Raw genomic sequence first — 25,834 nt, 5'->3', positions numbered from 1 at the left:
GTGCCTTTGAGATATTTCAGAATTCGTTTGGCAGCCTTGAAGTGTGATTCTTTTGGATTTGATTAAAATCTAGCACATAGGCAAATTGAAAACATGATGTCGAGCCTGCTAAAGAAAGAAACCAATCAATCCTCTGAATTTGGTTTGATCAACAACTGTTCCAGCCAAATCAGCATCCTTGTAACAGCTAGTTGACATTGGTGTGGATGCTTCTTTGTAGTTTTCCATTTCAAACTTCTTGAGAATTTTCTTGCAATACTTAGTTTTTACTCAAGAATATATCATCCTTTAATTGCTTGACCTGCAACCTTAAGAGGAAGGATAACTCCCCCATCATAAACATTTAAAATCCCCCCTGTATAGCTTCAACAAATTCCTCACATAGGCAATCATTAGTAGCTCCAAAGATGATATCATCAACATAAATTTGTATCAAGATGATGACAGATTTTGACTTTTTAATAAAAAAAAGTCTTATCAAATTTGCCTCTTTCATAGCCATGAGATAAGAGAAAATTGCTAAGCCTCTCACACCACTGTCTTAGTTCTTGCTTGAGTCCATACAAAGCCTTTTTACACATGAGTAAGATGTTGGTGATCTTCAAATCCGGGAGGTTATGAGACATATGTTAGAATATATGGCCTTAAACAAGAGGGGGGTGAATTGTTTATAAGAGATTTTCGCAAACTTTGAAGGTATAATGAAAGCCAATGAAGAATTATAGAGAAAGGAATCAAGGAAAGCAATGCACAAAGTTGTTTTAGTTGATTTCCAGAAAATCAACCGGTTGTTTTGTCGAAACAATCGGTTGTTTTTATCAGCAGTTAATAAAAACAACTTAAAATAGATATATGTGAGATCAGGGAAAGAGAGAATCACACAAACAGATTTATACTGGTTCACTCTTACACCAAGAGCTACATCCAGTCCCCAGAAACCACTGGGTAATCCACTATGCAATCAAAACCAGATTACAAACATCACACACCAAAGTAGTGACCTTGAACCCCTCAAGAAACACACTACCTTTGGCGAACCACACCAAGAATGTTGATCTTGAACACCTCAAGAACACACAACACTCCTTGGCAACACAACTACATAAATACAATAATCAAGGAAGAAGGGAATAGAATACACCTGGGTATTACAAAGCTTAAAGTTCAGAATTAGAACCCAATCCTATTCCACACACTTAAGAATGATCCAAAGCTCTTTCAAATCTTGGAAAAACTGTTTTGATAAAATTTTTCTCTTACATCAAGATTAGGAGCGTAAAACCACCTTTATATAGACCAATCAAGTGGTCAAAAGCATTTAATAAAGGAGCCAAGTTAGTTAGGATCATTTAAAACATATTAAAATCGCTTAACAGAATTTTGTTAAGGTTTTCAGAAAAACAATCGGTTGTTTTGTCGAAACAATCGATTGATTTGACTTGACAGCAAAGTCAAGCTTTTTCAAAACCTTTTCAAAAACTGCTAAGGTAAAACAACCTGTAGTTTCGAAAAAACAACCTGTTGAAATTTTAATAGCATTTTAGAAAACTCATCTTTTCAAAAGGTTAAAGATTCAAATGAACTTAGATCATCTTAAGGAGTGAATTAACAAATTTCAAACAACTAGACAACACAGACACACCCAACAACAAGGTCTTCAAGCTTTTCTCTTGGATTTGGAGACATCAAAGCATCTTGTTCAACAACATAGACTTTTTCATTGATGAATCCATTGAGAAATGCACTTTTCACATCCATCCGAAAAAAGTTTGAACCCACTCATACAAGAAAATGCAAGCAATAATCTCACAACTTCTAATCTAGCCACAGGTGCAAATATTTCATCATAATCAATGCCTTCTTCTTGATAATAACCTTTAGCAACCAACCTAGCTTTGTTTCTAGTTATTACACCATATTCATCCACTTTATTTCTAAACACCCACTTAGTTCCAATGACATCCATGCAATCAGTTTTAGGAACAAGAAAGCACACATCATTTCTAGTAAATTGATTCAGCTCATCATGCATGGCAACAACCCAATTTTCATCTTTAAGTGCATCATAAATGGATTTAGGTTCAATTTGAGACACAAAAGTCATGTGTTTGTAGTAATTAGAGATAGAGTTTCGAGTGGAGAGTCCCATTATCAATTTGTTCAATGATGTTGTCCACATCAAGGTCTCTTGGAATTCTCCATTCTTTAAGAAGATCATCCTAATGCAGAATTTCAACAAGTTGTTTCGCAGAATCAACCAGTTGTTTTTCTGGACAGGATTCTAGCTTTTGCAAAATGATGTTCTGATCATCGTCTTCTGCATAATTCTTCATAAAGTCATGTTTTGTAGGGTTAGTTTCATCCAAGACAACATGAATGGACTTTTCCACAGTCATAAGTCTTTTGTTATACACTCTATAAGCATGACTAGTTAAGGAATAACCAAGAAAGATACCACTATCTGCTTTTTCATCAAACTTGTCAAGGTTTTCCTTTCCGTTATTAAGAATATAACATTTGCAGTCAAACACTTTTAGATGACTAATGTTGGGTTTTATGCCATTAAATAGTTCATAAAGGGGTTTTTTTTCAAAATTGGTCTAACGAGGACCCTATATTCATCACATAGGAAGTTGTGCTAACAACATCAGCCCAAAAATATTTTGGCAATGAAGACTCACTCAAAATGGTTCTAGCAAGTTCCTCAAGAGACATATTCTTCCTTTCCACAACCTCATTCTGTTGGGGAGTTCTAGGAGCATAAAAATTATGGAAAATACCAAGTTTTTCATAAAAACCACTGATTTTTTTCATTTTAAAATTCTCCCCCATGATCACTACGAATGACACAAATGTTACTGCAACACTTGTTTTGTAATCTCTTGACAAGCTTTTTGAATGTAGAAAATGCATCACTCTTGGATTCCAGAAATAGTGTCCATGTGAACCTAGAGAAATCATCAACTATTACAAATGCATAGTAGTTTCCACCAAGACTCATGGTTCTTGAAGGACCAAACAAATCCATGTGCAACAATTCAAGGGGTTTGGAAGTTGAAACAACATTTTTCAGTTTGAAAGAGTGTTTGATTTGCTTCCCCTTTTGACATGCTTCACATATGTGGTCTTTCTCAAACTTGAGTTTGGGTAAACCTACTATAAGATCTTTTGAGATCAACTTATTTAGATGATGCATGTGGATATATGCTATCCTTCAATGTCATAACCATGATTCCTCATGTTTGATTAGAAGGCAGTCAATAGATGCAAAATGTGAGATATCAAGTAAATAGACATTGTTGATCCTTTTACCAATCAACAAAACTTCCTATGATTTGGACAACTTTATCTCACATGTGTTGGGCTTGAAGGTTATTTGATAACCTTTGTCACAAAACTGGCTTATGCTTAGGAGGATATGCTTTAGACCTTCCATAAATAGCACATCATTAATCAAGAAGGTATTCTTTGTCGCCAGTGGTTCCTCTTCCAAGAATTTTTCCTTTGTTGTTGTCCCCAAAATGTCACGTGACCTTATTGCTTGAGGTAGATTAACAAACTTGCTTTTATCTCCTGTCATGTGCTTGGGACATCCACTGTCCAGGTACCATAGGTGTTGGTTTGCCATCAAAGAACCCTGCAAGAAATAAGATCAAGAAGCAAGATTTGGTCCCCTTACAAATTTGGGTCAATGGGCATTAACTGGACATTAGAAACCTTAGAATTTTTAGGAACCCACTTTAAAACACCTATGAAAACATAAAACCTTCTTACTCTACAAAATCTAACAGTATGGCTCCTTTTCATGCAGTAAAAGCACGTTTCAACCGGTTGTTTCGACAAAACAATCAATTATTTTTCAAAAAAACTAGAAAAGGGTTTTGAAACTGATATATTCTTGTTGTTTTAGTTAAATCCCAATCCAGCCTTTCCAAAAACACAATTTTATGATGCAAGAAAAGTTTCAAGGTTTGATTGGCCTTTGGAAAACTTGTCCATAGTTTTTAAAAGATAATGGACTTTCTTTTGAAGAACTTCACAGTTTTCACAAAAGCTAGAATCACACTTGCAAAAAGAGACTTTGTAAATCATTTCCAAATTTTCAAAATCAGTTTTTGAATTGTTCAACTTTTCTTCCAAGGTCTTGACTCTATTTTCCAACCATTTGTTTAAACCTTTCAACCGGTTATTCAAAAAGGCCAATCTATTTGCTTCTTCATGAGTCTTTTTGAAGGAATCAAGAAGTTGACTATAATTTTCAAAAAATTAATTGAAGTGCTAGAACTTACACTACTGGTTTCTGATTCTTCCTTCCTTGGCCATCAAACACAAATTGACTTCTTCATCTTCCTTTAATGATGAGCTAGAGGATGAATCATCATTATCTTGCCAAGTAATGTAGGCTCTTTTTGTTTTGACTTTCTTTTCAATCTTCTTGTTTTGCCCTTCTTTTCAAGCTTCTTGCTTGACCCTCACTCCTTGCTCTCATTATTTGGACAATCAACCCTAATATGACCCTGCTTACCACATCCAAAATAAGTATAGTTTGTAGAATTGAATAAATTCACTTTCTTACTATTATACCTGTTTGATGGTTGATTCTTGTCCCGGTTCTTCTTCTTCAAGAACTTGCTAAACTTCCTTTTGAGCAAGTTGAAAGTCTCACCATCACTGCACTCACTTGAGTCTTAACCATCCTTGTAACCAACAACTGTTAAAGCGATGCTCCTCACATGTTTTTCTTCATTTTCTTGGTCATTTAGCCGGTTCATTTTAAGCTTATGCTCCCTTAGCTTACCAAATAAGGAGGTTGTAGTCTTGGTCAAATCCTTGGATTCAGAAATTGCAGTGACCTTTGGTTACCATAATCTATCCAAGCATTTGAGGATCTTGATGTTCAGCTCCTCCCTTTCAAAGATCTTGCCAAGGCTGATGAGGCGATTCACTATGTGGGAGAATCTTTTCTGCACATCTGAGATGGTTTCCCCTTTAAGCATTCTGAACATTTCATATTCTTGGACCTAGGCATGCTTCCTTTCCCTCCTCTCATCAGTTTGTGTCTTCATGGGTAACCTCAAGAATGTTCCACATCTCCTATTTTTAAATTTGGGTATAAAAGGGCCATTTACAATAGCATCTTAGATTCCTTCATCAATTGATTCAACAAAAATTTTCATTCTAACATTGCAAAATTGATAGTTCAGTCCACAAACACAAAGGTGGTTTGTTTATAGAAGCACCCTCCCCAAAGGGTAGTTTTTTTTAGCCATTTTAAAAAAGGTTTTAGAATCGAAACTTGAGTAACTTTCAAGAACTCAACTCCTGTTGCCAATTGTTAGAATTAGAGGCCTAAACAAGAGGGGGGGAAAATTATTTTTGAATGATTTTCGCAAAAAATGAAGGTAGAGTGAAAAGTTATGAAGAATCACTCAATTGAAAATACTGTTCAACCAATAAAAAACCGTTTTAAGTTTGATTCCAGAAAATCAACCAGTTGTTTTCACGAAACAACCGGTTGTTTATACCAGCAAGCAGAATTGAAAAACAATGTTAAAATAGTTTATTAGTGTAGGAAGAGAGAGAATCACACAAGATGTTTATACTGGTTCACTCTTATCCAATAGCTACATCCAGTCCTCAGCTAACTTCTGAGAATTCACTATGTAATCAACCCTAGATTACAAAACTCACACCAAGAGTGATGATCTTGATCATTTCAAGAACACACACCATTCTTTGGCAAACAACACAGTTTCCAGGAACACCTTTTTAAACTGCCTTACACAAGAACACACAAAAAATAGAATGTTCAAGAAAGAAGGGAATAAAATACATCTGGGTAAATCAAAGCTTAAGGTTCAGAAGTACAAAATCCAATCCTATTCCACACACTTGAGATGATCCAAAGCTTTGAAAATCTGGAAAACTATTTTTGATTAATCTCTCTTTCTTAATTAATGCATAGGAGCATAAAACAACATTTATATACCCCAATCAAATAGTCAAAGTAGTTAAATAAAAAACCAAAAGCTATTAGAATCATTTAAAACTAATTAAAATCACTTAACATAATTCTTTTAAGGTTTTCAAAAAAATAACTAGTTGATTTATTGAAACAACTTATTGAATCTGTTTGATAGCAAAGCCAAAACAAAGCTAAGCTCTTCCAAACCATTTTAAAAATCACTCAGTTCAACAGGTTGAAATTTCACATCCTTTTAAAAAAACCCATCTTTTAAAAAAGGTAAATATTTAATTGAACTTGAATCATCTTAAGAAGTAAATTATTAACAAGTTTCAAAATAACCAAACAACACTAACTTCTATGAACAAGTTCTTCAAGTTTTTAACTTGAATTTTAAGACATCAAAACATCTTGTTTAACAACATACCTTTTCTTCATGTATTACACATTAAACTTATTATATTTCATGTATTTCAAGTATTAGGATTATATATTTTTAAGTATATAATCAAAATATCTTGTGTTAACTTTATTCTTTTCTATTGGAAAAGAAAATTATACAAACTTATTTACTGGGAATTATAAAAAAGGAGAGAATCACTATGTAGGTATTACAAAAGTCTTCTAAAATAGAGAATTAGAATATATTTAGGTAAGAGAAGTAAAAGAACATGAAAATGATTCCCAAGGCCAAAGGGAGAATATTCGTTCGTGAAAATTAGGGTTAGGGTTGGAGTGTTCTTCATCAGCACCGTATATAAATACCCCTTTTCTCTCTCACTCCTCTACCGTATATCTCTCGCTCCATCTCACTCACTCACTACCAAAACACCGAAAAAAACATCAAAAGAGAGAGATGGCCGAGCAAACCTTCATCATGATCAAGCCTGATGGCGTTCAGAGAGGCCTTGTGCGTTTAGTTTTCTCTTAACTTTTTTGTTTCTGGTTTTATAGTGTTTGTTTTTAATTTTTGTTGTTTATTCTGAACTGGGTTTTAGGAAATTGCGTGTTTTGAAAAGATGGGGTTGCTATCCATGACTTTTCAGGAAATGGGTCAATGACTGTTAGTGATTTTTTTTTGGGTTTTGCGGAATTTTGTGAAGGTGGGTTTGCTATTTATGTCTTTTCAGAAAATGGGTTGACTGGTTTGGTGACGAGTTTCCGGGCTTTGGGAAATTTGAGTTTTTAGAAGATTTGCTGATTGTTGTTTTGGCAATGATTTGTTTGTGTCGGTAATTCGATTTTAAATGTCGATGTTTTTTAATTTAAAGGTTCATGCATGTGATTTATTTGACTGATTAGTGATTCTGTTTCAGATTGGTGAGATCATCGCCAGATTTGAGAAGAAAGGTTTCTACTTGAAAGGTAATCTTCAGTTAACTGCTTCATAGTATACTGAATTTTTGTTGTGACTTGTGAGAGCAACCTCAGATCAGAACGTATTGTTTTGTTTCTGATATAGACTAAAAAGCTAGAGTTCATGCTTGTGTTTTTTGCTTAGACATCATATTCGATTGAATTCTTATATCTAGACACATGATTACCAACACCACAATCTTGGTCTTAGTATGAGTTATGACAATTTTTTTTAGTTTTGAAATTGTTATTAGCAAATGATTGTTTTAATGTGATTTGGTTTCAGGTTTGAAACTTGTTACTGTGGAGCGTCCTTTTGCTGAGAAGCACTATGCTGATTTATCTGCCAAGCCTTTCTTCAGTGGATTGGTGGATTACATCATCTCTGGCCCTGTTGTTGCCATGATTTGGGAGGGTAAGAATGTTGTGGTTACTGGGAGAAAGATAATTGGGGCCACTAACCCAGCTCAATCTGAGCCTGGAACTATTCGTGGTGACTATGCTGTTGACATTGGAAGGTAAGATTTTGTTTTCTTCACAATCTTGTTCTTCATTGCTATTCTTTTTTCAAGTTTTTTGTTCAAGCTGCAACTAAATGTGTTTCCATTGTTCATGTTTCTAATTTAGTTATGTGGATATTAGGTTATCTTTTTGCTGTTTGATCTTCTATATCCTGAAGCCCTGTATGTCATTGTATTCTTAGAAATCAAATTTGTTGGTATTTTTGTGAAAGTTTATCAACAAATCCATATTTTACTAATCTCAGATGAATCAGAAGTGATTTTTGTACCTTTTCAATTGGATTGTGTTCTCCAATGAATTTTTCAGTGAAATTTTGTACTTTTTCTTATGAAGATGTTCTTGTGTAGGAATGTTATCCATGGAAGTGATTCAGTTGAGAGTGCTCGCAAGGAAATTGCCTTGTGGTTCCCTGATGGCCCTGTTAACTGGCAAAGCAGCCAACACTCATGGATCTATGAATAAACCATATGCATCAAGTTGTGATCCAGATTATCATCTACATGTTCTGTTTTTGTCGACTGCTGGACTTTTGTTAGGGTTTGGTTCCTTGGTTTTGTATCTTAAGTTTCTACCATGTCCCTTGAAACATGCTCACAGTTTGATAAATCAAATCTAAAACTAGTTTTGCTTTACCTCATTGTTTGTTAATGTCTTTCTAGAGGCATTTGATTGATGCGATGCTTATGCAAAGTTTGTTTGGAGTTTTATCAATTACAGTTGTCAAATTTTCTACAACTTTATATGATGATTTCTTGTTCAAATTTGACCTAAAATAAGTTGCTTGTAATGCCTAATTTAAAGTTGTGAGTTTTTTTACTTGATTTGTAGTTATGCTTTCAAAACACTAACTACAATAATGGATGGTTTTACAACGTGAAAGCTAGTTAGTTCATGCACCTTTTTCCCAGCCTAGTGCAATTTACTTTTTGAGTTTTCGGAAATGGGCAAATTAAAAAATTTATTCCTGAATTTGGCAAAATTTTGAAGAAATCTTATTACGATCTTAATAAGTTACAAAATTATACGATTTTAATAATTATAAAAAAATGAATATAAACTTAAATGCTATTGGTCCAATTCAATGATATTTTTAAAAAAACTTTTTAAATTTCTTTAAACGGTGTAATAATTTAAGAAATATTTAGTTGTAGAGATTAATTATAGTAAAATCTAATTTTGATTTTTTTTAACATATTTTATCATCATTATTAATTTTTACATTATTTTTAATTAAAATAATAATTAATTATTTTTTAAATTATTATATCATTAAAAATAATAATAACCTTCTTCTGAAAGAAGTTGTTGAATTTGTCCTGTAGAATTTTATTTTTAATTCATTTTTATAATTATTAAAATCGTCTTTTAATTATAAGATTTCACTTTTTCTTTAACTTTTTAAAATCACATTTCAGGTAAACGATATCACTAATTCAATTTTTTGTATACTAATTAAAATACAATTTTTAAGTACGATTTCGTAGAAATCTGATCACAGGAAATCATATTCAATACGACTTGTTTGAAATATTTATAAATCATGAACGTATACACACGATTTGCTAAAAATTAACTCGTATCTTTCAAATAATAAGTTTTTAATTTGTCTATTTCCAAAAATCCAAAAATAAATTACACGAGTGTGGAAAAAAAAACTAGTTCATGATTATCACTTTCTTTTTTCTTCTAAATCATGGCATATCCCCACAACAAATATTCACCATTGTTAATGTTAGGTGCAAAGCAAAGTGAGAAAGGGTTTGAAAAAAAAATATGAAAACACTTGATTACAAAAGGTTCAATAATATTGTTTTATTGTGACTATGATCACCATAAAAGGACACGTAGTTGTAACCTTCGTGTGCCTTTCAATATCACAAAAGTACACTAGATATGATAATAAGATTACGTTTTTTTTAATTATTCTAAAATTGTGCTTTCTCTTTTCTTTAAGAAATGATGATGTTATAGCTTGTTCTAGTTTTATATAATTAAATTTATCAACTATTACCTACCACATTCCCTCCAAATTATTAAATTCGTGATTCTCAATTTTACCAATAACTAAACTTTTTATTCACATACTTCAAATCACTTCCATGTTTGTTTAAGTTGCTTTGCTAAGTCGGCATGATATTTAAATCATTGAATATTTAGAAAATTTATTTATTTAATTCACGTGTAAACTAGTTTTAGTCCATAAAAATTTAATTGAATGCAATTTAACATTGTTATATAACTTGGATGAGTAAAATGAAAAAGTTGTAAATTATTTTTCCGTGTCCTGATGAAGGTGTATAGTTATTTTTACAAAGGACAAGCTCAAAGGTTTGGAATGCATGACACAATTGGCGGCCATAAGAACAACTCCAAGATTATTTGAGTATATTGTAGATGGAGAGAAAACTTGTCGGAGCTCTGTTAGAAGAAATTGAATCCATAACAGCTCTGCGAGAACAACAACGATACTGTGCTACTCAGCTTCTGTAGTGCTTCGAGAGACGACCCTTTGTTTTTTAGAAGACCATGAGATAAGATTTTTTCCCAAGTAGAGCAATGTTGTGGAGCGTCTATCATCCAAATCGGTTGCCCAATCAGCATCACTGAAACCCATTATGGATGATGTAGAACTGGGATGAAGATGGAGACCGTGCGCAATGGTGCCAACAACATATCTTAAAATTCGTTTCACAACTTTCCAATGGTGTTCGTGAGGAGCATGCATGAACTAATAGACTTTGTTCACAAAAAAAGGCAAGGTCAGGACGTGTGATAGTGAGATATTGAAGTGCTCCAACAGTAGATCTATAAAGAGTGGGATCTGGAACAGCTGTGCTACCATATTTAGTTAACCGCAAAGAAGAAATCATTGGTGTGGGTTGGGATTTGGCATGAAGCATATCAGTTCGCAGCTGAAGATCAATTGTATATTTTTTCCGAGACAAGAATAAACTACCATCTGGTAGTGATGAGACCTGAACATCAAGAAAATAATGCAATATGCCAAGATCTTTTAAAGGAAAAATAGTTTGTATGGCAAAAATAAACTTTTGAATTACATTAAATGAGTTACCAGTAATAAGAATGTCATCGACATACACAAGAATGAGTAAGATATTACCATCCCAGAACTTGATGAACAGAGAAGAATCACTTTTAGAAGATTGAAAATCCATATCTCTAAGAGTATGATGAAGCTTCTGAAACCAGGATTGAGGAGCTTGTTTTAGACCATATATAGCTTTGTTCAGTTTGCATACATGTTGAGGATGCGGAGATGAAACAAACCCAAGTGGTTGAGCCATGTATACATGTTCTTGTAAGTTGTCGTGTAAAAAAGCATTGTCAATGTTTATTTGATGCAGTGGCCAATTGTGTGAAACAACTAAAGCAAGAACAATTTGAATGGTTGTAGGTCAAACAACAGGACTGAACGTGTCACTATAATCCAGACCAAGAACCTGAGTAAAGCCTTTGACTACAAGACGCGCTTTGTTGCGATGAAAAGTCCCATCAGCATGCAACTTGCGTTTGAAAATCCACTTGCATCCAACAACACTCACACCAGGAGGAAGGGGCATTAGAGTCCAAGTGTTATTAGTTATAAGCGAATTATATTCTGATTGCATTGCTTTAAACCAATTTGAATCAAATAAAGCTTGTTTATAATCAACGGGTTTAGCAAAAGATGTACTAACCTGATATATTTTGAGTTTGAACACACCAGCTTTGGCACGGGTCACCATGGGATAATTGTTGATGATAGGAGTTGAAACGGGTGGAGAAGAAGAAGACTCCATAAATTCACAAGAAACAAGTGTAGTGGTGCAAGTAGGAGTAGGAGATTATTATTAAGAGCAGTGGTACAAGCATTATCAGTAGAAGTATTAATAGGAGCAGATGGTAAAGAGGTGGGTGAAGTAACAACTGTGAGGGGCACATTAGAATGAGTAGAAGGTGGAAAATAAGAAACAATAGAGAAATGATTATTTGTAAGAGCAAAAGGAAAAACAATTTCATTAAAAATGACATGCCGCGAGATAATGGTCTTACCAGAAGGCAATAAGCAAAGGTACCCTTTATGTTTAGAATCATATCCCAAAAATAGGCATATAGAAGCATGATATTCAAACTTATGATGATTATACGGTCTAAGCAAAGGATAACAAGCACAACCAACAACTTTAAAGAATTCATAATTGGGTTTCTTGTTAAAAAGAACTTCATTAGGGCTACGATTGTTAAGCACAAAAGATGGTAAGTGATTAATAATAGTAGTTGTACTAAGAAAAGCTTCTCCCCAAAACTTATAAGGTAAAGAGGCAGTGGATAACATGGCTAAACCTATCTCAACAACATGTCTATGTTTTCTTTCAATTGAGCTATTTTACTCATGTGTGTGAGGACAAGTTAACCTATGTTGTATCCCATTATTATGTAGGCAAGGTGTAAGAGAAAGAAATTCCTTAGCATTATTCGTTTGTAAGATTTTTAATATGCATCCAAATTGTTTTTCAGCAAAAAGTTTAAAACGTTGGAAAAATGAAAAAACTTGAGATTTAGATGATATGAGATAAAGCCATGTAAAGTGCGAATAAGCATCAAGAAAAGCTAAGTAATACCGAAATCCATTAGATGAATAGTATGGAGAAAGACCCTGTATATCAGCAAAGACAAGTTCAAGAGGACAAGTATAGACAGTTTCAGAATCATGAAAAGGTAATTGATGATGTTTAGCAATAGTATAGTTTTCACAAAAAATAGAGTCTTTAATACATGGAACTTTGCACAATTTCATTATTCTATTGATAGTGTTATAGGAAGCATGACCAAGGCGATTATGCCATAGTTGAAACTTAGAACACACAGAATTAACACTAATATTGCACACAGTAGGTTTGAGTTTATGAGTAAACGGAGGAAACACATAAAGACCATATTTAAGTTTTCTTTGTAGAATGATCCGCTTTATATCCTGCTATGTGACGAGGCAGTAATCAGAATAGAATTCAAAAAAAACAATATTGTCTTTAGCAAACTTAGAAACACTTGTAAGATTTTTTGTCATGTTTGGAACATGAAGAAGTTGATTAAGACAAATGACAATGTTATTGTAAGGAGTAATGTAAGTGGCAGAGCGAGCAATGGGAGTACCTGAACCATTACCTAATTTTACATCCTCGGTGCCATTATAATTGGATTTAGTGGTAAAAGCATTGAAGTCACTTGTGAGATGATGTGTAGCACCGTTGTCAGGATATCAGAGAGGATCAGTGACCATAGTGATCGAGTTATTTGAATCGGTGTCATACCTTTTCCAACAACGGAGAGTTGAGTGGCCCATCTTTCCACAAATTTGGCACTGGATCTTTAAATTGGGGTTTCTGTTGCCAAAAATTCTATTTGACGCTCCAGAGAAACGATTTGGGGGTCATCCACCACGACGACCACCTCTGTGATTTTGAGTCATCCATGGTTTGGTTGATGTAGGGTTTAACGGTTGCCAAGAAGCAATCAAAAGATGTGCTTGAACAATACTAGAATCCAACAAGCGATATTTGTCAAAATGTTCCTCTTAAGCAAGCAGAAGATCCTCAATGTCTTCAACCATGTATGGATCGATGCGAGAGGTGACAAAAGTAATCAAAGCGTCATATTCGTCAGGTAAGCCATCCAGAATAGCTTTGATTTGATCATCGATTGAGATTGGAGCACCGACAACGGTAAGGGTATCCACGATTTTCTTTTGATAAAGAAGATAGGTCGAAATGGAGCGATCTTCCTTAGGATTGCATAAATGTACCTTGAGTTTCTTAATTTTGACACGAGATTGAGTTGTGTAATGCATATGCAGTTTGTTCCAGATTTGATACGTTGTGCGAAGACCCACCATTTTCGTCAAGATTGGCGTTGCCATGGCCGCAAGAAACCAGACAACAAGAAGGTGATCTTGTTGGTGAAGCTGAAGAAAGAGAGGGTTAAGGGTGGGCGATTCTGAATTTTCAGTAGTGAGAAATTCTGGAGGTGATGAAGAATCCTCCAAGAATCGTGAAAGATTGAGACCATGTACAATGGCAGTGACTTGTTGTTGTCAGAGAAGAAAGTTATCATCATCCAATTTCAACAAGATGGGAGTAGAGAAAGTATGAGAGGTGTGAAGGATGAAACACAAGAAAAATTTTCAAAATTGGTAGTCGAAGAAGAAGAAGACATGAGTAAGAAGAGCTCTGTATACCATGTAAAAGAGAAGAAAGTATAGGGGTAAAGGAGTAAAAGCAGAATGAAGGTTTGAGAGAAGAAAAATGTATATCAATTGTTCATATGGCAGTACACCTTTACAAGCATGTGGTTACAAAAGAAAAGACTAAGAAGAGAAGAAATATATTATCCTTTTACATTATTGTCAATATAAAAAGAAAAAGCATTGTCAATGTTTATTTGATGAATGGCCAATTGTGTGAAACAGCTAAAGCAAGAACAAGTCGAATGATTTTTTAAAAAAGGAAAATTCTATCCACAATCTACTCTCATTTAAGGTTTTTTTATTTTCATTTCACGTGACCATTGAGTGCTTGTTCAAATTGTATGAGTACAGAAAGTAATTCACATTGTTTAGTTGGTAAGGGAAGCAAGACGAAACACCTACCTTTGTGCTTTATCGTATATTCATGTCTTGAAATTTATTTTTGCAAACCCATAATTTCCTTCTACAGCCCCCATAAATATGAAAATCTTTACTTTACATTTTGATTTATTGAAAAAATGACTTATAAAATTCAGATTTGTTGCATGAAGAAAAATCATTCAAATTGCACCATTTGAAAATTGTGCGCATAATCTGGAAGTACCTTTTCAATTACATAACTCAAAAGTGTCTTCTAAATAATCCAAAACACTTTTTTCTTGAATTTATCTATGATATAAACAAGGGTGGCAGACAACAAGAGCAACAAGAGATGGCAGCAAAAAGCAGGCAATTTGCTTTTTTAAAACAAGATCTGTTCCTTGTTAGTATTTAATTAAAATACATTTAATTATATACACGTTCCAATGCTTTTATTCCATGAAACTCGTATACTTAATAGGACACGGGTACACGACTATTCTTTTTATATTTAGGATACGATACAATATGGATACACTAACCAAAACTTATAAAATGATTTATATAGATGTAGAACATTGATAAATAAAGAGATATTGATACCTTTTTTCATAAATTTGTAACTTAAATGATCAGAATTTATAAAAAGGTGTTTGTACATTTATGGGAGAATTTAAAACAAGTATAGAGTGTAGACATTAATAGGAATGGGAAGAATTATGAAATGAAATGAGTGATGAATAGAAGTATGAGAGTGAAGGAACTATGCAGTGTATTAATGAAGGGGAATTACCTGAAGCTGCATTTAGACGTTAATACTGGAAGGAAATATATAGGTAAAGTGGGAAACCTCAAATAACAAATATCCAATATACCAAGCAAACTCAAACCTTAACTGCTGCATCTCAAACCTTGTTGACATCACATCAGTTTTACATGTTGTATACCTCAAATGTCGTTAAAATTGCTGAATTAACAGGATTGGAAATTAAAATATACAAAAATAGGAGACTCGTACTATCGGGAGAGTAATTTGTAAGAGGGTAAATCTTCAAGCCGTGATATGTCTTCAAACAGAATCTCTTTCTCTAGCTGACGTCGTGTTGCTTTCATCACTGCCTGTCAGAATTTAAAAAAGACAAAACATCAATATTAATTTTAGTAAAAACATAAATAACATTTTACTCATAAAGGATCATGCGAGTTACTCAATGAAGTGCTCAAGCAGACCATATCGTCTTCGCATAAAAATTTTCAAACTATTTTGAAAGATGGACAAGCTTTACTAATTTTCTGTTCTTATCAAAATTGGACACTGAAAAAAATATTATTTGTGCCACAATTTTTCTACAGCAAGCTGAGGTTATAGAATACGTACATTAAAATCCATGTATGAGGCCCGCATAGAAAGCCATTGATGATCCATTAGCTTGAAAGTTATGCAATAGAGAAGATCAAAAGCTGACTCATTTTCTGTCAGACAAACATGAATGAATTTAGTTACTCAAACAGCAAGCTAACAAGTAAAAGCTATACCATTTTAAACAAGTGCTTTTTCATTTTTAACAAAAGTTTCAACTCTCCGTGATCCTCATCCAAATTCAAGAAGACTAAAATAACAAATTGAGAAGGGAGAGTTAGGCTACCTGCAAGAAATTTTAGAAAAGTTGCTCCAACCAGATTGCGTGGCTTGACTGTAAAGGCAAAGCATACTATTATTAGATGTTGCTGATCCACGTACTGATTCAATGTATCACACTGTGGCACCATCAATGATTCAGATAGTGATAGCAGGTGACCTTTGTTATACGAATTTATGAAAAACTAAAATGTCAACATACAAATTGAAAGAGCACCTTAAATATTAAGTAGATTTATCATGGGTGCTCAATGAAATTGACCATACATAACCCAACTCTTCATTTTAGACGTGACAACACAGAACAACAAATAAGTTATAACAGCGAACAAAGAAGTTAGAACAACAGAAGTAACAAACCCGCTTCAAGATCCAGCAATTGTATCAGCATGTAAGTGATATTAACACCAGCAACTGCAAATGGATATTCCCACACTGACCGATCTCCTTCCTGCTTTCGTAAAAGATCCTGGAAGGATTTCTACAAAAATAAAAGATAAGATAAAGAACATGAATGGAAACAAGTGATTAGATTTAAGAAACATTTTAGTAGTTATCGGGGACCAAAACAACACTAATTAGATTAATTACAAAGACGAACTAACAGGGTAACGAGGGCCTCACAGGAAAATGTACAAAATGACTTTGAGGTACAACAGTAAATTATGGAAGAATAATGTTTTGTGGAAACCAAAAGCTAGTATACAACTTGAGAGAGAATGACAAAAAAGGGAGAAAATGAGATAGGTATATTGATATGACAAGATAAAAGAGAGTAAAAAGAAGTAAGAGGTTGAAGTATCCACATATCACTGTTGATTATGGAAGGCTTAAAGCAATAAAGAGGATCAAATATGTTTACTGGACCTTTCTCTCAAAGAAAGCAAGACAATATGCAATATATGGCAAACCCAAACCGTACACAATATATATGAATATGGCCACAATTCTTCTATCATGGATAAAGTTCAAACACACGAATTTTCTTCAGACCTACATAGATATTTTGCTAAATTTTTGAGAAGACCTTTTCCTACATCACAATTCACACTTCATTTGAAATCGTTAGAGTGAGAAATACATTCTTCAAAAATTAAAACCAACAATAACATTAATTTATATCTACAGAACTCCCTTTCAATATTAGAAACTAATAACGGCCTATTCGCTTGAAAAAAATACACTAACACTAATACAATTTCCATGTAAAATTCTCTAGCTATTACGAACTTAAGATGCGCTCTCATTCATCATGCTTTCCATTCTAAACCTTAATTTTGGTCAACAAAAGTAATCTATCATTACAAAATCATGAGAGTGAAAAGCCCATAAAGAAATTGTACCGGGAAATTCCTGGCAAAGTAAAGAAAATTTTCCAATGATATAAAGCCACCACCCCTGTCAAATATATAGAAGAAATCATTAACAATATTAGCTGGAAATAGTTCGGCAGTGAAAAAACACGAGAACAATAAGTACCTAAAATCTGTTGATGGATCTTTCCCTTGCCAGCCCATTTCCTTCCACTGCTCAGATATCAAGCCATGAAGCTCTTCTTCAGGAAATGCAGCATTCCACAAGGCCCTAAGGGCATCCTAAATATGTAAATTACACTATTAAGACATTGATCATTGAAGATTTCACGTACAGCAATAAGCCAGTGCCAGCTCTATGAGTACATAGATTGAAGTGTTGTAAATCATAATGGTTGCCACGTTGCTTACAGACATAAAAAGTAATAATATAAAAGATACCTGGTGCTCAATAATAGAACTATCATATGGAACATCTATACGTCTCTGTAGTTTATGTAAGCATTCCTCCTGAGAATTGGAAATTCAACACCATGTATAAACAACAATATTTAACAGAAAATGAAGTAGAAAGTGATCCAAAAATTTCATATGGTTGAGGGGAGCTCGAGTTTCTTGGTAGTACTATACACAACAACTGATTAGCTACTGGCAGTCAAGATTTAGATTTCCTCGCACTCCAGAACCATACACAATATATGGATGATTAACAAACGAACAAATAAAAAAAAAACACGTAACCAGAAATACAATTTAACACTATGTTTATTATTTGTAAGACTAATCATTCAGCACAAATCTAAATCGTAAACTGTTTATATTGCATACAATATAGAATATACGTATTTGTTTATTTTTTCTATAAAACAATTGTAGTATCCTTACACTGCTAACAGAGATACTTGAACAAGAAATTAAGTGCTGCTTTACTGATAACAAAAAATTACCTGGGCGAGGGTCAAATCGAAAGAGTTAGAAGCATCACTATCTGTTCTTTGTACACAGACACAAGACAGACCTCGACCAAGCCATGCTGCTGACCCTGCCACAACCTCAGCTGCAACAAAAAAAATTGCCATCAATGCAGATTCTACCCAAATTTATCTTATGCTACATATTTCATCCTAAGTTAATGTACCAACAAGAAGTGTTTCAAACAACACAGAAAGTGACAAAATTCTATTTTTTTTCTTCAAAGTTTGCCAAATTTACAATTTATTGTAATCAAATCCTCATAAACGTAAAATAATACTAAATTGTGCAACAGCATTCCATTTCCCCAAACTACAGTCCCTTATGGGCTGCACATAAATTTCAAACTGCCGGACAAAAGAGACACAGTCTGCCAGACAATCTGTAGGGGGAGCTCGAAAATGCTTTATCTACAACTTATTTAGGCTTATTTTATGACAAAATTACTTGTACAAGTGTTGCAAAGATTCTGAAAATAATTTCTGATGTGTATATATAAAACTGCTGTCAGCTTATTTCAACAAGATCTTCAAGATCAACTTACCGAGACATCAAACAACCTAAAAACAGTTTAATCCTATTCATTGCCCAATTGTAGAAGCCACTTACACATAAGTGATTACCATAACACCAAAAAGCTCAATTTGGATAAACTTCTCAACAAACACCAATGAAAAAAAGAAAAATAAGGTGGAATGAATTAAACTTTTTCTATAAATTAAAATCAATCATCCAGAGAAGCCAAATGAAAGTTTTTCTATAAATGAACTAATGAATAAGCTGGTGAACTTGTAGAAGCACCTTAATTCATTTTAATTTCTTAGTTTCTTTTCCTATAATTGCCGAGTAAGCATTTCATCATAACTGAGTTCTACTCAATCCTAAACGCCTCCATAACATTTAACAAGTAGTTTGTGTTCCCAATAGGGTCAATCCAGAAACTAAGGCTATACCTGGATGTGGACCCACATGCCACACCGTCCCTCAAACAAAGAAACACGCATTAAAAATAATAATAATGAAAAAGAGCCAACGCAGCAGCGCTTAATCATAGGAGATCTCTGCGCTGCTTTATTATGAATTACCAGCTTCAAACACAGCACGTGAATAGCATTTCCGAATATACGATACGAACAAAGCCCAATTTCACGAACGCTAGATCTACGGGAACAACCAACCCTCACAAACTAACATCTGAATTTTGTATAATTCAAACTGCAAAAAATTATACAATTTCTTTTTCTGAAAAACAAAACATTAAAAAATATCAATAAAATAATTTAACAAAATTAACTCAGCATCCCACCAATGCAATTAAGAATAGCAGCAAACATCACGCAACTCGCGTTTTGATTCGGTCTATTCTAAACGGTTCGATCTCGATCCGGTCCATACACTCGATAATTATAATTAATGATAATTTAATAATATTATATATATTGTATTATGCAGAAAAGAGTGTGTGTGTGTGAGAGAGAGAGAGAGAAAAGTAAAAGGAAAAAGGAGATACAATACAAAGTACAACTACAAAAACTAAACCTATTAGAGTAAACAACGAAAAAAACTTTTATATATGTATATATATATATATATATATATATATAGAGAGAGAGAGAGAGAGAGAGAGAGAGAGAGAGAGTGAAATTAACGAAAAAAAAAAACAAAAAAAACGAGAAACTACGAAGCATTTTCGTGCTTCTATTTTATTTTGTTCGGAAATTTACCAGAATTTGAATGGCAGGTTTCTCCTTGAGGAATTCTCCTCACAGCGACGAATGAGCTTCCTCTATCGTCCATTTCTTTCGAAAAAAAACTACTATTCCTGCTACTGTAGCATCGTAATCGATTACGTTGAATCTCTCATTCTGGCGAAAACCAGAAGAACGCGATTCGAGCTGGAAAAGGCTCCGCGCGAAGATCTGAGAGTGTCGAAAACAGTTACAGGATTACGGAGGAAGGAGATGGAGTTTTCTGTGTGTGAAGTTGTGAAGTGTAATAGAGAGAGAGAGAGAGAGAGAGTGTCGTTTTGGTTATGGTGTTGGCGTTTTGTTAAGATATAGAAAGAGGGGGAGACAGTGAGAGAGAGAGAGTGGTTATGGAATTTATTTTTCAACACAACAATGGGAAACGACACTGTATTTAAAGAAGAAGAAAAAATACATATAAAACGGAACCGTTTTGAAAACGAGTAAGAGTACGTTTGTTACTTGGAATTAATTGTGGTCAAAGGTGTCATAAATAGAGATTTTTTTATTACTATTCATAAAATATATTTGTTAGAGTATAGTAAGTAACCAATGATTTAGAAGGGAAAATATTCATAAAAAAAATCTCAAATTTAGATCAATCTAGATAGAAAACTGGTTGAAAAAAATTAATAAATCAAAATTTAGTTTTTTTATAAAAAATAAAAATTAACCTAAAATATTACTGATTTTTCTTTTTTGTTAAAAAATAAACTTGGTATCATAGTTTTATTTATATAAAATGAATATATAAAAGAGAGAGAATCAAACCCACTCTAAAAAAAACAAGAAAAAAATTGTATTAATTTGAAAGGGTTAAACATCGATGAACATAATTTTACTCAATTTAAAAGTAATTGGATTGATTTTGGTCTTAATTGTTATTTATGCTAATTCCATGTTTTTTAGACGTAGCATACAATCCAATATTTCACGTGACAAACGATTCAGTATTTTATTGAGGGGACGATTTGACCAAACGATTTAATGAAAGTATCTGCTGGACGATCTTCCTAAAGTGCCTATTGATAAATGCTAAATGCTATATTATGGAAAAAAGAAGATATTGATTTGGTGATTGGATTACATTTTGAGGAAGCAAGAATTGAAATAAATTCTATCTTATGCAAGAAGATTCTCTCAAAATCTTGCAATTAAAGCTCGCAAAACACTTAAAAAAATAGAACAAATGTCCTTTGAAGATATTATTCAATAAAAAAATCTTTTGCATGAATATCAATCGCAACAATGTTGTAATTAATTGCAACCAATGCATAAATTTGAAGCAAGTTTGGGAACAATATATCTAGAAGAGAAACGAGAATAAAATTTGGAACTGGTTGAAAATGAAGATGCAAAAGTGGAGTACAAAACTAAAAAAAAAAAAATTATGATCGCACGGTAGAATAAATTTACTCCATAGGATTATTTAATTTTTTTAAAAAGATTAAAACCTATTTTTCACAATTAATATGAAGATGGAGAGAGAAGGTAGTGAGGTGAAAGAATAATTTGTTAAATATAATGACGGTGTTTTACAAATGCATCAAACCATTCTTTTAACTATGATGAAAAAGAAAATTTATATTTGAAGATATAAATATACATTTTGAATTTGAAAATTTAAAACACATTTAAGTAAAATCTTATATAAATTCAACCAACTCAACTAAAAAAAGCAAAAAAAAAAGAAAATCTATCAACTACAAAATGTGAATAAAATTTAAGAACTAAATTCATCCATTTAAAAAACCATAAACTAAACTAAAGTTAAGATTACAAACAATGTTGAAAACTAAATCACACTCTTTTTTTTTTCAAAAAAGAAAACTATATATATAAAATATGAATTAGTAATTGTCATGATTAGTTCCATGAATAGACTGTGGTTTACGTTGGTTTATCGATAGTGAATGAATGATGATGATTCATCATGATGAACCCAAGTTCTTATAGCAGAGATTTCAACTTGTCCAACGATGTTGTAGGGGCCATATTTATATGAACAAAGAAGTTGTTCTAAGTCATATTCATGTTTCTGCTTGCTTGATGTTTTATTATAGATTGCATTTCATAAAATTGAAATGAAAGATAAAAAATATTTTGATAAAGATTATAAAGATGAGATCATAATGCAATTAAAGATTATAGACCATGATGGAAATTAAAGACTATTTTTTTTATTGATAACTTGTTTGAATAAATTTTAAAATATAAGTTACTTGAAACATTTTTTTAGTTTATTTTTATAGATAAAATTTTAAAAGATAACAAATTACACAAATGGTTCATTACTCTTATAAAATATTTAAGCTTTAATCAATGGGCATTATAATTAATGTCTTAGTGTGTTTCTTCACTATGAAGCTATGGAAAGGAAATGTTAATAAGGAAACGAATATCCTATATTAAATTATATACAAAAGTTATTTTTGAGGAAAATCATCAAATGGTAAAAGTTGATGAATGTTTTCTACCATCTAGTTAGAAGGAAATAGTCATTGATATTCGATAAAATGTGTAACACATAAACTATTATATAAATAATTATTATTTAATTAGAAAATGGGAGTTACATTTTTTTCTAATAAAATTTTCTTAGAACGAACATTAATCATAATATAACCTTGTAGATATAATTGTATGACAATATTTTACATCTTTATAATTATTCATAATATATTACAAAAACATATAAGTTTTACATAATAATAAGAGTTCTACATCATAATAGAGAGTTATGTATATATTTTATATATCCTAAAGATATTAAAACTAAGTTCTCTATGATTCAACATTCTAGAGAGGATCTGCCAATATTTTCTTGAACAACTTTTATTAAGTAGGTTATACTTCTACTCGTATGACATATACATATGAAATAAAAACATGGAAAGAAATGAGGTCTTTGTGAGCCTTAAATATAAATTTTAATAAACTTAATATACAATACAAATAATGCAGCTTATGACTTAACCTCCAACCATAATCTCACTTTATCAAACATATGGATCTATATTCCACTTATGATGATCCACTATGAATATCAAGTTACTTGTAAAGTGATTAGGTAGTTGAATATTTTTCATTAAGACATTGGTACAATTATAATTTTTTTCTCGAGAATATCTATCATTTACCAACACTCAAAAGAGATATATACGCAATACCTAACTTTGACGATGTTAAGCAAGAATCAGAGTCCTAAGTTTGGTTTATGAATATCCTAGTCCAGGATGCTATTCAGAACTATTCAGATATTCACCTCTTGGTAAATATTTCATTACCCCCCATCATGGTCACTACCTTTCATCCCGCAATGTACCAAACTGTGACTTCCCAAATACAAAGACTCATATACATTAAAATGATTTTAACTTAATGCAACAAATTTTATGACTCTTTCTCAATTGACATACTCTTTGTCACTTTCAAGAATCACATAACATGATAACTACTAAGATACATCATATTTGTCTTACCCAATAATCTATACACTTCATTCAAACAGATACAAAAAGTATAAATAATAATAGAGCATATAAGTAACTTTTTTTTTTATCCAAGCTCATTAAATAAAACATATTTATTTTTACTTTATTTTTATTATTAGTTTATATATATATATATATATATTATGTTTATGATACTATAAAATAAAATAAGAATTAAAGCAACAACTTTAAATAATTAATTTGAGTTAGTATATTTGGCAAATAGAATAAAATATATATACATAATAGAGATGATCAATACGATTGAATAAAGATGATCAATGCATAACTAGAGATATATTAAACAACAAAATCATAAATTGAATAAAAAGGATTAATACGTAACTAGAGATAAATTAAATGACATAAATATAAATAAATAAATAAATAAATAAGACTAAAAGGGGTGTGACTGATGAGTCAGAATTGTTCCCACTGGTTCAAGTAAAAGTTTGGTTTTTGATTTCTTCTAAGTAACGTGTTGTTTTGTTCTCTTACTTTGACTGGTGTCTGAACCCTTTGTTTTGTATGAGGTTGGTTTCTTGATGTTGTACCTTGCGAGTTATTACTTTTGTTAGGGTTTGAGGTTCTGTCAGTAGGATTGCTCTTTCGGCCGTTGGAGGTGTTTTTTGGCAGTTAGGGAGAGGATAAAGTGCAATATTTGTATAAGGATTAGACTACTCCTGAAGTGGTTCATATTTATTGATTCTTTATTGCTGATAAAAAAATATAAGTGAAGATTAAATGACATAATTATAAATAAATAAATAATATAATTAAAGATAAATTAAATTATATAAATATAAATATAAATATAAATAAATAAACAGGACTAGTACCTAACAAAAATCAAATTAAATAATATATGTAATAAAATAAAGAAAGTAAAATAATGTATAATTCAAAATAAATAATCAAGAAGTTTATTAAGATTAATATAAAAAAAAAGCTTAATTGTACTCTCCTTTATCTTTTTATTGGAGTGACACACTAAAATTAGAGTTAGTTACATTCCCTTGTTCAAAATTCCTTTCTCTCTCATTCTCTCTGTTTTGTTAATAATTAATTATTTTTTTATAAAATATTATTATTATTTTAATTATTTTTCTTATTATTATATTTTGTATTTAGTAACAATGTTTTTAAAAAAAAATAATTGATTTATTTTTCATTTCTCAGATTTTATCTAGAAAAAATACTAAAGATATAGACAATCATTTAAAAGTCATTTTCTGATACATTTAATTGATAGTTGTGATTTCTTTGATAGGTAATTATTGTGATTGAGTATATGTATTAAATTAGTTATTTTGAAGTATTTTTTTTAGTTTTGTTAGTTTACCCTTTCTTTTCTCTTGTGTTGTTTATAACTATGACAATCATGTCTTTACATATGAGTAATTAGAGATATAGGTAAATGACAATCTTCACGAAAGTAATAGAAAACTATTATGAAATATTATGAGTTTTTAATAGTGTAAAAAAAGGATTTTACATTCTCCACATACAATCGATTTAAGAGAAACTTATGTGAAAAGTAACTTGGAGGCAATTTTGTAAATAATGAACATGCTTACTACAATAATAATTGAACTTTGAACCAATGTAGAAATACATCAATTGTAGAGGAAAAAAAATGTAATATCTTCTTTCTACATTGGTTGATCTTTAAAACTATGTAGAAAGTCATTAAAATAAGGTCCACTATATAGGAATTTAGTTACACTATTTGGCTATGAAATTTTATGATAAATTTATTGTAATTAGATGTGGTTGAAACAAAAATAAACAAACTAGATTTATTTTTGTAAACGCAATACATTCTACATCAGTTGTTTCTATAATTGATGTACACAACCGATGTAGAAAGTGTCATATTACATTGGTTAAGACTATAAACAATGTAGTATGTGTACTTTATACATGATTAGTAAAAACAATTAATACAAAAGATTTCTGTTTTGTTTTTCTACTTTTTCCAAAGTGGCATACTACATTAGTTGCCTCATAACGCGTAATCCCTCATAAAACATATTATATTAGTCAATAAAAATGTATACATCCATTGTTATCCATGTGTAATACACACATACACATAACACATGCACAAACAAGGTTCCTTTAAATAATTAACCATTACACCCTCAAATATACTTCACTTGAGGGATCAAACGATCTTGTTGCTTGAGTGAAGTTGCTCCCTCAAAAAGAGGATTTTTTTTTT

General features: G+C 31.9%; 3 protein-coding genes across 7 annotated transcripts; 1 reads left to right on the top strand and 2 right to left on the bottom strand.

Moving 5' to 3' along the window:
- Positions 1-6,752: 6,752 nt before the first annotated feature.
- Positions 6,753-8,554, top strand: NDPK1 (nucleoside diphosphate kinase). The gene is made up of 4 exons (XM_068622139.2): positions 6,753-6,875; positions 7,282-7,330; positions 7,608-7,839; positions 8,191-8,554. The coding sequence occupies exons 1-4, from the start codon at positions 6,822-6,824 to the stop codon at positions 8,303-8,305; spliced, it is 450 nt and encodes a 149-aa protein (XP_068478240.1). The 5' UTR covers positions 6,753-6,821; the 3' UTR covers positions 8,306-8,554.
- Positions 8,555-11,259: 2,705 nt separating this feature from the next.
- On the bottom strand, positions 11,260-11,643 carry LOC137813417 (putative mitochondrial protein AtMg00820). Its single transcript, XM_068615657.2, has one exon. The coding sequence runs from the start codon at positions 11,641-11,643 to the stop codon at positions 11,260-11,262; it is 384 nt and encodes a 127-aa protein (XP_068471758.2).
- Positions 11,644-15,319: 3,676 nt separating this feature from the next.
- On the bottom strand, positions 15,320-20,580 carry LOC137818743 (uncharacterized). Of its 5 annotated transcripts, none has more exons than XM_068622327.2 (9): positions 20,096-20,580; positions 18,347-18,456; positions 17,841-17,909; positions 17,566-17,681; positions 17,430-17,484; positions 16,447-16,567; positions 16,094-16,141; positions 15,826-15,920; positions 15,320-15,566 (listed from the first exon to the last, which is right to left on the bottom strand). In XM_068622327.2, the coding sequence occupies exons 1-9, from the start codon at positions 20,166-20,168 to the stop codon at positions 15,465-15,467; spliced, it is 789 nt and encodes a 262-aa protein (XP_068478428.1). In that variant the 5' UTR covers positions 20,169-20,580; the 3' UTR covers positions 15,320-15,464. The 5 variants fall into 5 exon arrangements, with proteins under 5 accessions (XP_068478428.1, XP_068478430.1, XP_090152629.1 ...); XM_068622329.2 differs by having other exon boundaries at positions 15,320-15,562; positions 20,096-20,503; XM_090296503.1 differs by lacking the exon at positions 20,096-20,580 and adding an exon at positions 19,457-19,912.
- Between the last annotated feature and the right edge of the window lie 5,254 nt (positions 20,581-25,834).

Source organism: Phaseolus vulgaris, chromosome 10 (assembly GCF_051622355.1).
Source record: "Phaseolus vulgaris cultivar YP4 chromosome 10, ASM5162235v1, whole genome shotgun sequence".
Taxonomy (NCBI): Eukaryota; Viridiplantae; Streptophyta; class Magnoliopsida; order Fabales; family Fabaceae; genus Phaseolus; species Phaseolus vulgaris.
Note: the sequence above shows the minus strand (reverse complement) of the source record. Positions and strands in the feature narration are given on the sequence as shown.